The sequence below is a fragment of the Oncorhynchus keta genome, chromosome 17 (genome assembly GCF_023373465.1).
Source record: "Oncorhynchus keta strain PuntledgeMale-10-30-2019 chromosome 17, Oket_V2, whole genome shotgun sequence".
In the NCBI taxonomy this organism is placed as follows: domain Eukaryota; kingdom Metazoa; phylum Chordata; class Actinopteri; order Salmoniformes; family Salmonidae; genus Oncorhynchus; species Oncorhynchus keta.
Genome location: NC_068437.1, coordinates 38,100,831 through 38,113,976, shown reverse-complemented (window position 1 = coordinate 38,113,976; position 13,146 = coordinate 38,100,831). Strand labels below are relative to the sequence as shown.

The following is a 13,146-nucleotide window of genomic DNA, read 5'->3' as shown; positions in this document are numbered from 1 at the left end:
AAAACCCTCCAACCCAAAAAGGCCTGTGGTGTTGATGGTATCCTCAATGAAATGATCAAATATACAGACATCAAATTACAATTGGCTATACTAAAACTCTTTAACATCATACTTAGCTCTGGCATCTTCCCCAATATTTGGAACCAAGGACTGATCACCCCAATCCACAAAAGTGGAGACAAATTTGACCCCAATAACTACCGTGGAATATGTGTCAACAGTAACCTTGGGAAAATCCTCTGCATTATTATTAACAGCAGACTCGTACATTTCCTCAATGAAAACAATGTACTGAGCAAATGTCAAATTAGCTTTTTACCAAATTACCGTACAACAGACCATGTATTCACCCTGCACACCTTAATTGACAACCAAACAAACCAAAACAAAGGCAAAGTCTTCTCATGCTTTGTTGATTTCAAAAAAGCCTTCGACTCAATCTGGCATGAGGGTCTGCTATACAAACTGATGGAAAGTGGTGTTGGGGGTAAAACATATGACATTATAAAATCCATGTACACAAACAACAAGTGTGCGGTTAAAATTGGCAAAAAACACACACATTTCTTCACACAGGGTCGTGGGGTTAGACAGGGATGCAGCTTAAGCCCCACCCTCTTCAACATATATATCAACGAATTGGCGCGGGCACTAGAAAAGTCTGCAGCACCCGGCCTCCCCCTGCTAGAATCCGAAGTCAAATGTCTGCTGTTTGCTGATGATCTGGTGCTTCTGTCACCAACCAAGGAGGGCCTACAGCAGCACCTAGATCTTATGCACAGATTCTGTCAGACCTGGGCCCTGACAGTAAATCTCAGTAAGACCAAAATAATGGTGTTCCAAAAAAGGTCCAGTCACCAGGACCACAAATACAAATTCCATCTAGACACTGTTGCCCTAGACCACACAAAAAACTATACATACCTTGGCCTAAACATCAGCGCCACAGGTAACTTCCACAAAGCTGTGAACAATCTGAGAGACAAGGCAAGAAGGGCATTCTATGCCATCAAAAGAAACATAAATTTCAACATACCAATTAGGATTTGGCTAAAAATACTTGAATCAGTCATAGAGCCCATTGCCCTTTATGGTTGTGAGGTCTGGGGTCCGCTCACCAACCAAGACTTCACAAAATGGGACAAACACCAAATTGAGACTGCACGCATAATTCTGCAAAAATATCCTCCGTGTACAACGTAAAACACCAAATAATGCATACAGAGCAGAATTAGGCCGATACCCACTAATTATCAAAATCCAGAAAAGAGCCGTTAAATTCTACAACCACCTAAAAGGAAGCGATTCACAAACCTTCCATAACAAAGCCATCACCTACAGAGAGATGAACCTGGAGAAGAGTCCCCTAAGCAAGCTGGTCCTGGGGCTCTGTTCACAAACACAAACACACACTACAGAGCCCCAGGACAACAGCACAATTAGAACCAACCAAATCATGAGAAAACAAAAAGATAATTACTTAACACATTGGAAAGAATTAACAAAAAAACAGAGCAAACTAGAATGCTATTTGGCCCTACACAGAGAGTACACAGCGGCAGAATACCTGACCACTGTGACTGACCCAAAATTAAGGAAAGCTTTGACTATGTACAGACTCAGTGAGCATAGCCTTGCTATTGAGAAAGGCCGCCGTAGGCAGACATGGCTCTCAAGAGAAGACAGGCTATGTACTCACTGCCCACAAAATGAGGTGGAAACTGAGCTGCACTTCCTAACTTCCTGCCCAATGTATGACTCCCATATCTACTGGGTGAAATTCCACAGTGTGCCTTCACAGCAGTTAGATTTGTGACCTGTTGCCACGAGAAAAGGGCAACCAGTGAAGAACAAACACCATTGTAAATACAACCCATATTTATGCTTATTTATTTTATCTTGTGTCCTTTAACCATCTGTACATAGTTAAAACACTGTATATATATATATATATATATATATATAATATGACATTTGTAATGTCTTTACTGTTTTGACACTTCTGTATGTGTAATGTTTACTGTCAATTTTTGTTGTTTTTCACTTTATATTTTCACTTTGTATGTTGTCTACCTCACTTGCTTTGGCAATGTTAACACATGTTTCCCATGCCAATAAAGCCCTTGAATTGAATTGAATTGAATTGATAGAAGTGAAGAGAATATCTAAATGTGTTGTTGTTACCTGAGAAAAAAAAAGGGAAAAAAATGTTGGAAATTATTAATAGGTTTGTTTTGTTCGTGAATTGACACCTCCTGTCCTATTTTATTAAAGGGAAGATGTTATGGGTGTTAAATGGCACAGTGATGCCATCTGTTGGTAAATGTTCATTACTGCAACTCATGTGTTTTCCCAGGTGTGCTTGAGATACCCGGATGTAATTGTGATGTACTGAACAAGACTGTACTCGCATCAATGCTTCTGTCTCGTCATTTAACATTCAAACACTACGATTTGTTATCTTGTGTTCAAGTACGCTGAGAACTTTTATTTTGAAGCTTTTTGCTCATTTAGACCCATTAATGTCGCTTAATGCCGCAGATTTCACGCAGCTGTGAGAGTCAACGTAGCCTACAGCAGTCGTCACTACCACAGCCACAAAGTCATAACCCCCGCATATTTCTTAAATTTATTTTCTTAAAATCTGATTTTAAACCTAACCCTAACCTTAACCACACTTCTAACCTTATGCCTAACCTTAAATTAAGTCCAAAAAGCTGATTTTTGTTTTAATAAATGTAATATAATACAGCCCATCCCTACTTTGTAGCTGTGGTAACTAGTGACAACTGCCTACAGCTTGTGATCTATTCTACTGTATACAGCTATGTACTCAACAGCAGGGGCGGTACCAGAAGGGGGGCCGTGGTGGCACCAGCCCCTCCTGAAAGATTATTCGAATATTACTAGAAACGCTCCTGTTCAACAGTGAGGCATTGTTCTAGCTATGGCTGTCCATGACCCACCATCGACAGCTCCAATGCCCTCCACATTCATCCGGCGCAGGTTTTGATGGATTTAAACTTAAGGTATCTTATATGGAGGGCTGAGGCTTTAACATGGAAATAGGCAGACATACTATCCAAATTAAATAGATAGACACACTATTTTCTCTCTGGAATTATTAACAAAGAAGAGGTTAAGCAATGTTTGCTTAGAGAACCACTTTAAATTATGCACCTTCTATAAAGGGGTTATAGACTTAGCAATCAGTTCGTTATAGATATGGTCTAGGCCTGTACCTCCTTCTAACCACTAGATGGTAGGCACGGCTTTTCCTGAAAGTGTAAAGAGAAGAACCCCAACGGAGTTGAATGTACACTCCGGACCCCATTGTCTCCGACAGGTGGCATCATTTTAAATGTGACGCATATCAAATGAACATTAATGCAAACATGAAGAGTCGTTGCTCTATCTGATGTGCGACAACACGGCAGGGTAGCCTAGTGGTTAGAGCATTGGACTAGTAACCAGAAGGTTGCAAGTTCAAACCCCTGATCTGACAAGGTACACATCTGTCGTTCTACCTCTGAACAGGCACTTAACCCACTGTTCCTAGGCTGTCATTGAAAATAAGAATTTGTTCTTAACTGACTTCCCTAGTTAAATAAAGGTTTAAAAAAAATATAAAAAAACACACCAGGCCCTAGTTTTATGGCCCTATCAATGACCCATCATATGAAACCACAATCAACATATATATCATCATGTCGTCCCAGATAACGCCATACTGAATTACACTCCTAGAGCATCATCTCCACCTCAAGGAAACAAAATCCAGAATTCCATCATTTCCTCTGAGACTAAATGTTCTTTCCACTGAATTGGAGGGTCTGCATAGTGGGTCCTTGCAGAAAAAGTGGGTGCAGGGCATTTTCACGACACACGCGTGCGCAGCACTGCCCCAAACCGTCACTCTGGTGCAACCCGTTAGTAAAACAGAGTCTAGAGCTCGGTGCACCACCGATACATTTTTAAATCTCAATATCCGCATGCATATTTAATGACCCGGCAAATACAGAGAGTCACACTGGAAAAAGGTGGGCTGGTGGGGCTTGCCCGTACCAGTTAAATAAGCATGAAGTTAGGGAAACCCCCATAAAGGTGTCATTTGGTGTGACTGAATAGATGCACATGCAGGTAAGTGTATACCTGCAGAGCAGTATGACACTGGCGATAGCTAGCTACAGTATCTCTGTCTGAATAGCTCACTGGCTAGCTCTGTTGCTGCTGACAGATAATCCAAATGATAGTCCTATGGAAAAGCTGCCAAAGAATGGGGAGTGGTGTACCGGGAACATGATTATAGTTGAGTCTTATGTTACACCACAGCAGCCACGGTACTCTTGTCTCTCTTTGAATGCAGCTTGTCAATATTTAATCATTCATCCACTAGGTTGGTATCAGATGAACATGGTTGGCTGAGGATGTGGGGCTAGAGGGCTGGGAGCTAATGAGGGAACGGGGTGTGGACTTTAGGAGGGGAGGCAGACAGGTACCCCAGCCCCTCCACGCAACATCTGGTGGAGCTATCAGAAGGCGAGGAAAGCAAAGGGGGCTGTTGAAGATACTGAGGTGGTGGATTGTACTCTTTCACTCTCTCTCTCTCCTTCCCTCCATGTATCTCTCTTCCCACTGAACCCCCTGAAGGTGACGTGACCCATTCCATGCTAGGAGTTTTATCTGGTGACTTGGACCTTGAGGTGTACATCTGCACACCCTTAGCCTCAACAAGAACACCCTCCACCTCCACCTAGTCATTCCTCACTGTGCCCATCATCCCCTTGTATCCCAGTCTGATCCCCTGGTCACGCCAGAGAGAGACAGACAGCACAAGCCCATCACACATCTGAGGAACGTCTGAGGGACCCGTGGCACCACACAAAGGCGGAGCCAGCCCCATGGTGCATAAGAACTCAGGAAAGATGAGCAACCACATCTAGCAGATCTTTTTTGTGTTTTTCAGAGCAAAGTGTGCAAGAAATAGGGGGAGAGACATACTCCTGTGAAATAAAGAGAGGGAACAGGACAGGGAGAAACAGAAGAGGATGCCTTTTGGGGGGTTTTCGGGGCTGAAGGAGCGGGTTCTGAAACCAGGGAAGGAGGAGGTGAAGAATACAGTAGGAGACGGTCTGGGGAACCTGCAGAGGTGAGTCTGGGAGTGTCTGGAAATTATGGGGGAACTGTGATTGTATAGGTAGGTGTGAATCCCTACTCTCTGACTGAGAGATGTGTGTGACTCAATGGGGTGAAAGCACGGCACAGTGCGGGTTTGATATCTACTTATAGCAATAGATCCGATAATTTCACATAAGTGAGTTGTAAGATAATATTTTGGAGTACTTGTAGGTATTGTATCTTAGTTATCTTGTTGTATTTTAGGATCTTCATATAAAAATTTGTATATACACTGTTAAACAATTGTGGTCCTATAATCCCAAACGTAGATAATTTGGTCAAAATTCTTAAATCTATGAACAAAGCCAGTGGTGGGGACAGGAGGGTTGAAGAACCTTAGAGGCAGAACATGAAGCTCACCATGTACTGTACCCAGAGATAACTAAATATTTGATTATTTTTCTTACCAGGCAATCCCAGTGATGTAATCAAAGGTTTTATTTTAAGACATTATGATACATATTTCATATCTGATACAAATTTCACAAGGGGAGGATGATGAATATGGAACTTCCATGTATGAGGTAGATTGTTGTCTTAAAATAGATAAACCAAGTAAGAGGGCAATTTCCTGTGAAAGGAAATTTTGCATGTTGAGAGCCAGAATGTTCACTGTGCAGTATGAAATAGATCAAGAGCAAGCCAAACAGTGTGAACAGTTGATTGATTATTTCAGAATCTACAATATAAAATTGTATAAAGAAGGTGAACTGGACATATTTATCCAACAAGCAGTTATCATGTACAGTATATAAGGATTGTAATATCAGAACACTGAAAATGTGTTTTCATTCCAATTGTATCTTTCTATTTCATGTCATACATTTACATCAGTTTAATTTGAAACACTTTACAAACACTGGAAAAATGCTGAATGAAGTGCTTTATTAAAGTCTACAAGGATCCATGCTGTGGGAAAATTATATTCTACCAAACTGCTAAAATCAATACTAGCAGATAAAACTAAAGAAATGTGAATCCAGAGAGACCAAGAGAGGAAAAGAGGAATTAAGCATGAGCCGAATTAATCATTAGGCTAAATCTCATTTTCAGATGAAACCTGTTTGTTTTTTCAAGAGGGTATTCCAGATTGCTCTGGGACAGACTGCATTATTTATTGAGTTATATATTATGGATCCAGTTAATCACTTTTTCAATTTTTCCTTATGAATCAATTATATCCTTACTATAAAGTGAGCATCTTGAAAATGATTCCATTCAATAATTAACTTAACACTTCATTTGACACAGTACAGAAATGACCAGGTATTTCCTACCAAACAACTGCGCTAAATTGTTAAAAAAAAAAGTTTTATACCAAAGCAAAATAATTTTCCCCATGAGTTTATTGTCTGAAATACAAAAATCACACGGAATGACATGGTTCTCTCAATAGGGTCTCTCTAGAATGTTGCAGTTGCTGACCAGTCTGTTAACTGACACTGTTTAAGCCCATTTGTAATAGCTTCTTTAAACATCAGCTGTCCTTGGTACAAAAAAAGGTTGTGAGATAATGACATTGAACAATAAAACACACAGCCTCTGTTCTGTATGACCTGAGTGACAACTCAACAGTCACAGAACTTCATAGAAACAGTGGTGTAAAGTAAGTAAAAGTATTACACTCTAAAAATAAATGATTCCTGGAGTATCCTTGAGGGGTTCTTCAAATTGAAACTGTGGGGGAACCACTATAACATATTTGAAAACCCCTTTAAAAGGGTTCTTCAAAGAACCCCTTTTGATGGTTACTCAAATAACCTTTTGAATGACATTTTTGTGGTTCATTTATTTAAACTACCCCCCCCCCTATTATTATTTAAAAAAAATATATGAATATGCATAACAATAACACAATATTTTAGTTGTCAGTGTTTATATTAACGGCAATGCAGAATTAAGAAATCAAAATATGAAGTAAACTCCCAGCAGAGCCCCAAGTCCAATGGGTATATCCTCTGGCATGTTGATGTTAATGTGTTGATGTTCTCCATATCCACAGCCATAATGATTTTGCAGTGCATGGTGATCGAACATGTTTCCTGTTATATTCATCAGAGGTTTAGGGAGGGCGAAGTCTGTGAATCCAAAAAATAGCCATTATACAGATGATTAACAAAACATGCGCACAACAGTATTCATTTCTTAATTTTTGTGGTGAACGTGAATTTAAAAAACTGTTTTGATACTGGATTTCATACACATACCTTGTCCATAATGTAGAGGCTTATGGGATATTCATTGAAGAGGTAAGAGAGGAAGATGGTAAATGTGATCTGCATAACATACTTACCAATTGACATACCTTTGTATGCCTCCTCGTCTGTATATCTGCAGACACAGACACAAAAGCAGTTCAGTTATCTTCACCCAATACAGCCAGCCTTCAACATATTCTTATAGCCTTCATATTCTTACCTATTTGATTGATATCCATTGAATTGTGTTCATTTACTTTTTTAGAAAGATTTGCACAAATATGAAAAGATTGATGTATCATCATGAAACAATATCAATTTAGATCATACAAGGGACAAACCTTACCTTAAATTGAGAAGATCTTTAAATATTTCAGTTAAGTGCCTGTGCCTGCGGTCCTTTCAAATCCAAATGTTTCAGTTGGGCAGTTAGGTTCCTGAAAGAACCTCCCACCAACTAAGAAGGTTCCTCGATGAACCCCACCTCCTATGGGGTTCTTGGAATAACCTTTTGTGACAATTTTCAGTGCGAAAAAAGGTTGAATGTACTTATCAAGAGAACACGTAGTCATCCCTACTGCCTCTAAACTGGCAGACTCACTAAACACAAATGCTTCATTTGTAAATGATGTCTGAGTGTTGGAGTGTGCTTCTGGCCATCTGTAAATTAAATGAAATTGTGCAGTCTGGTTTACCTAATATATTTAATTTTAAGGGATTTATTGCATTTACTTTTAGTTTTGATACTTAAGTATATTTAAAACCAGATATTTTTAGACTTTACCAAAGTAATATTTTACTGAGTGACTTTCACTTTTACTTGAGTCATTTTCTATTAAGGTATCTTTACTTTTACTCAAGTATGACAACTGGGAACCTTTTCCACCACTGGATAGACATAATGACATCATGGACCTCATGCAGACAGGATGATGTCACACTTAACTTTCATCTGACTGGAAAACAATAAATCATTTTGGATTTATCAAGACAATTATCAATTAAATGTTGTTCTTGTGATTTTACAGATCAATTTTAAACATGGATCCATACTCTTTGTCTTTTAAAGACAAGGAGATTGACAAGGAAAGCAACTTTGTTTATTATACCATCAGTTGACATGATATGTCAGTTGAATGTCAGAAAGTACAATATAGGTTACAGTTGGCCGTTTTTGATGTTGCCACTGTAGCTTTGACCAAAATGATGAAATTGAAAACAAGCTCTTGAGAAAGAGAGATTGTTTTCAATTCTCTGTTGAGGCATAATTATCTCCATGTTTTTTATCCACTCGGTAGATCAGAGATCAATTTGGTCTACTTAGAGGATAGAAACGACTTTATTAAAAAGGCACTAATACTATTTTATTAGTGTTGAGGCGAGCCAAGCATCATTTCCTCCTTCTGATAATGATCAACCATTCTCATAGCATTTGTCCAGTCTATTTTAGATAAAAGAGCGCACAATCTGTGAGCTGGGAAATAGGGATGGGGGATGGAGAAAGCAGGGGTCCCTTACGGAAACAATTGATGAATTTCACAAGATCTTTACATGTGACAACATGCAAAGCAACATGTGATAACATGAAACTACACATTTGAAAACGTGTTCACATGTAAAGTGTTCCAAAATAAATAATGTCATGTTCTGTAAGAGGTGAGTTGGGGAAGATGGATAGGGGCTGGGGATGACAGGAGTGAGTTGGGGAAGATGGATAGGGGCTGGGGATGACAGGAGTGAGTTGGGGAAGATGGATAGGGGCTGGGGATGACAGGGGTGAGTTGGGGAAGATGGATAGGGGCTGGGGATGACAGGGGTGAGTTGGGGAAAGACAAGGGTGGCTGTGGGAGGCAGGGATGAGTTAGATTCTGCTTGCTAATAGCTAATGGGAGAAAACAGGCTTTTGTTCATTTACGAATGTGGGCCTTTCAAGCAACTCCTCATAAAGGTGTTCTTGCACATGAAAGACTTGTAAATGAATAGAGGACTGGATAGTGTTCATACTATAGACCTCTAAAGAGTGCATGGGAGTAGGAATGGAGCCCAGCATCTTTGACAGCAGGGGACTAGAAAAAAAACTATATATATATATACAGTAGCAGTCAAAAGATTAAACACATCTACTCATTCAAGGGTTTTTCATTATTTGTATTATTGTCTACATTGTAGAATAATAGTGAATACATCAAAACTATGAAATAACACATATGGAATCAGGAAGTAACCAAAAAAGTGTTAAACAAATCTAAATATATTTTATGTTTGAGATTCATCACATTAGCCACCCTTTGCCTTGATGACAACTTTGCACACTCTTGGCGTTCTCTCAACCAGCTACATGAGGTAGTCACCTGGAATGCATTCAAATAAACAGGTGTGCATTCTTAAAAGTTAATTTGTGGAATTTCTTTCTTTCCTTCTTAATATGTTTGAGACAATCAGATGTGTTGTGACAAGGTAGGGGTGGTATACAGAAGATATCCCTATTTGATAAAAGACCAAGTCCATATTATGGCAAGAACAGCTCAAATAAGCAAAAAGAAACAACGGCCTATCATTACTTTAAGATATGAAGGTCAGTCAAAGAGGAAATGTTCAAGAACTTTGAATGCTTCTTCAAGTGCAGTCGCAAGAACCATCAAGGGCTATGATGAAACTGGCTCTCATGAGGAACTCCACAGGAAGGATAAGTTCATTAGAGTTAACTGCACCTCCAATTGCAGCCAAAATAAATGCTTCACAGAGTTCAAGTAACAGATACATCTCAACATCAACTGTTCAGAGGAGACTGTGTGAATCAGGCTTTCATGATCGATTGCTGCAAAGAAACCACTAATAAAGATCAGCAATAAGAAGAAGAGACTTGCTTCAGCCAAGAAATGCGAATAATGGACATCCGACTGGTGGAAGTCTGTCCTTTGGTCTGATGAGTCCAAATGTGAGATTTTATGTTTCAGCTGCTGTGTCTTTGTGAGGCGCAGAGTAGGTGAACGGATGACCTCTGCATGTCTGGTTCCCACTGTGAAGCATGGAGGAGAAGGTGTGATGGTGGTTCTGCTTTGCTGGTGACAATGTTTGTGATTTATTTAGAATTCAAGGCACACTGAACCAGCATTGTTACAACTGCATTTTGCAGCAATACGCCATCCCATCTGGTTTATGCTTAGTGGGACCGTCAACAGGACAATGACCCAACATGCCTTCAGGCTGTGTAATGGCTATTTGACCAAGAAGGAGAGCGATGGAGTGCTGCATCAGATGACATGGCTTCCACAATCACCCGACCTCAACCCAATTGAGATGGTAAGGGATGAGTTGGGCCGCACAATGTAGGAAAAGCAGCCAACAAGTTATCAGCATATGTGGGAACTCCTTCAAGAATATTGGAAAAGCATTCCAGTTGAAGCTGGTTGAGAGAATGCCAAGAGTGGGCAAAGCTGTCATCAAGGGAAAAGGTGGCTACTTTGAAGTGGCTACTACTTTCAGGCCAGGGTTTTAGAAATGTTTGCACAGGTCTAATAAAAAAAAAACAGAAATACCTTATTTACATAAGTATTCAGACCCTTTGCTATGAGACTCGAAAATTAGTTTCCATTGATGATCCTTAAGATGTTTCTACAACTTGATTGGAGTCCATCTGTGGTAAATTCAAGTAAGTGGACATGATTTGGAAAGGCACACACCTGTCTATATATATTTTATTTAACTAGGCAAGTCAGTTAAGAACAAATTATTATTTACAATGACAGGCAGTGGGTTAACTGCCTTGTTCAAGGACAGAATGTCAGCTCAGGGACTTGATCTAGCAACCTTTCGGTTACTGGCCCAACGCTCTAACCACAAGGCTACCTGCCGCAGTGCACTGTTCCATATGCACTGTCCCACAGTTGACAGTGCATTTTAGAGTGAAAAGCAAGCCATGAGGTTGAAGGAATTGTCCGTAGAGCTCCAAGACGGGATTGTGTCGAGGCACAGATCTGGGGAAAGGTACCAAATTATGTCTACAGCATTGAAGGTCCCCAAGAACACAATGGTCTCCATCATTCTTAAATGGAAGAAGTTTGGAACCACCAAGACTCATCCTAGAGCTTGCCGCACGGCCAAACTGAGCAATTGGTGGAGAAGGGCCTTGGTCAGGGAGGTGACCAAGAACCCAATGGTCACTCTGACAGAGTTCCAGAGTTCCTCTGTGGAGATGGGAGAACCTTCCAGAAGGACAACCATCTCTGCAGCCCCCCAACAATCAAGCCTTTATGGTACAGTGGCCAGACGGAAGCCACTCCCCAGTAAAAGGCACATGACAGCCCGTTTGGAGTTTGCGAAAAGGCACCCTCAGACAATGAGAAGCAATATTTTCTTGTCTGATGAAACCAAGATTGAACTCTTTGGCTTGAATGCCAAGCGTCACATCTGGAGAAAACCTGGCACAATTCCTACGGTGAAGCATGGTGGTGGCAGCATCATGCTGTGGTGATGTTTTTCAGTGGCAGGGACTGGGAGACTAGTCAAGATCGAGGGAAGGATGGACTGAGAAATGTACAGAGAGATCCTTCATGAAAACCTGCTCCACATTCACCTTCCCACAGGACAACGACCATAAGCACACGGCCAAGACAACGCAGGAGTGGCTTTGGGACAAATCTCTGAATGTTCTTGAGTGGCCCAGCCAGTGCCCGGAATTGAACCACAGTACTGAGTAAAGGGTCTGAATACTTATGTAAATGTATATTTCATTTTTGTATTTTTTTATCAATTTGCAAAAATGTCTAAACCTGTTATTGCTTTGTCATTATGGGGTATTGTGTGTAGATTGATGAGGGGGAGAAAACAATTGAATTAATTTTAGAATAAGGCTGTAACATAACAAAATGTGGAAAAAGTCACGGGGTCTGAATACTTTCAGAATGCACTGTATATTGCATTTGTGGTTGTTCTATGTTTTGCTACCGCTAATGCTTTGACTAGGGTTGCAAAGCTACTGGTAATTTACCAAAGTTAATGGAAGAATGATCATTAACAATCTATGGTAATCTATGGCAATCTATGTCAATTCTGGTAATTTATCATTGAAAAAGAAAATATTAATATATAGTATTCATTTTTTGTATCTGTGTCCAACTGTCCATATTGTCTATGAGTTTCTAGTATATAGACCATATGGTTCAATAGAAAATAGCCTAATTAATGAAAAAGCATCTTATCAACAATGGCATTATTTTCAGTTAACTCTGCAACTCTTCCAACTCTTGTCTTATTTCACAACTGCCACCAGTTTGGCCCCAAAACACTTAGAACAAAGACATTTTGACATAGTAAAATAAATAAAACAATAGAATGTGTTGAAATCCTCATATTAAACATTAAATACAGGTTTATTTTTTATTTATTTTAAAATCAGAAGGCCACACAGATTGCCAGAGATAATTACAGACACGTCTTATAAATTGAAGTACCCCAAAAAAGCCACTAGATGTCATCTGATCAAATTCTATATATTCCTTGAAAGTTAAAAAGCTTCTGGTAGTTTACCGGTAAACTTCAAAAGTTTCAGGTAATATACCCTTCCTTTACAAGCCTAGCTTTAACACTTTTAATGTTTTTAAGTGCACTTTACTGGTTCTGCAGCAAATAAAATTAGCGCTCTATACTCTCATGCGCTACTTCGGGAACCTGATTATGGTGCAAATTCTAAAATGGCTGACTCAGTCTGTCAATGGACACTATGGCTGAAGACAGTTGATAAGATGCTTCACTCACACATTTCAATGGG

General features: G+C 39.8%; 1 protein-coding gene across 1 annotated transcript in view; it reads left to right on the top strand.

Annotated features, from left to right (window-relative positions):
* Nucleotides 1-4,954: 4,954 nt before the first annotated feature.
* The window catches only part of slc17a8 (solute carrier family 17 member 8), a 34,754-nt gene continuing 26,562 nt past the window's right edge, over nt 4,955-13,146 (top strand). The window contains exon 1 of the mRNA XM_035790280.2: nt 4,955-5,149. Within this exon, the coding sequence (XP_035646173.1) occupies nt 5,049-5,149 (101 nt within the window). The 5' untranslated portion in view covers nt 4,955-5,048. The remainder of the gene's footprint in view (nt 5,150-13,146) is intronic.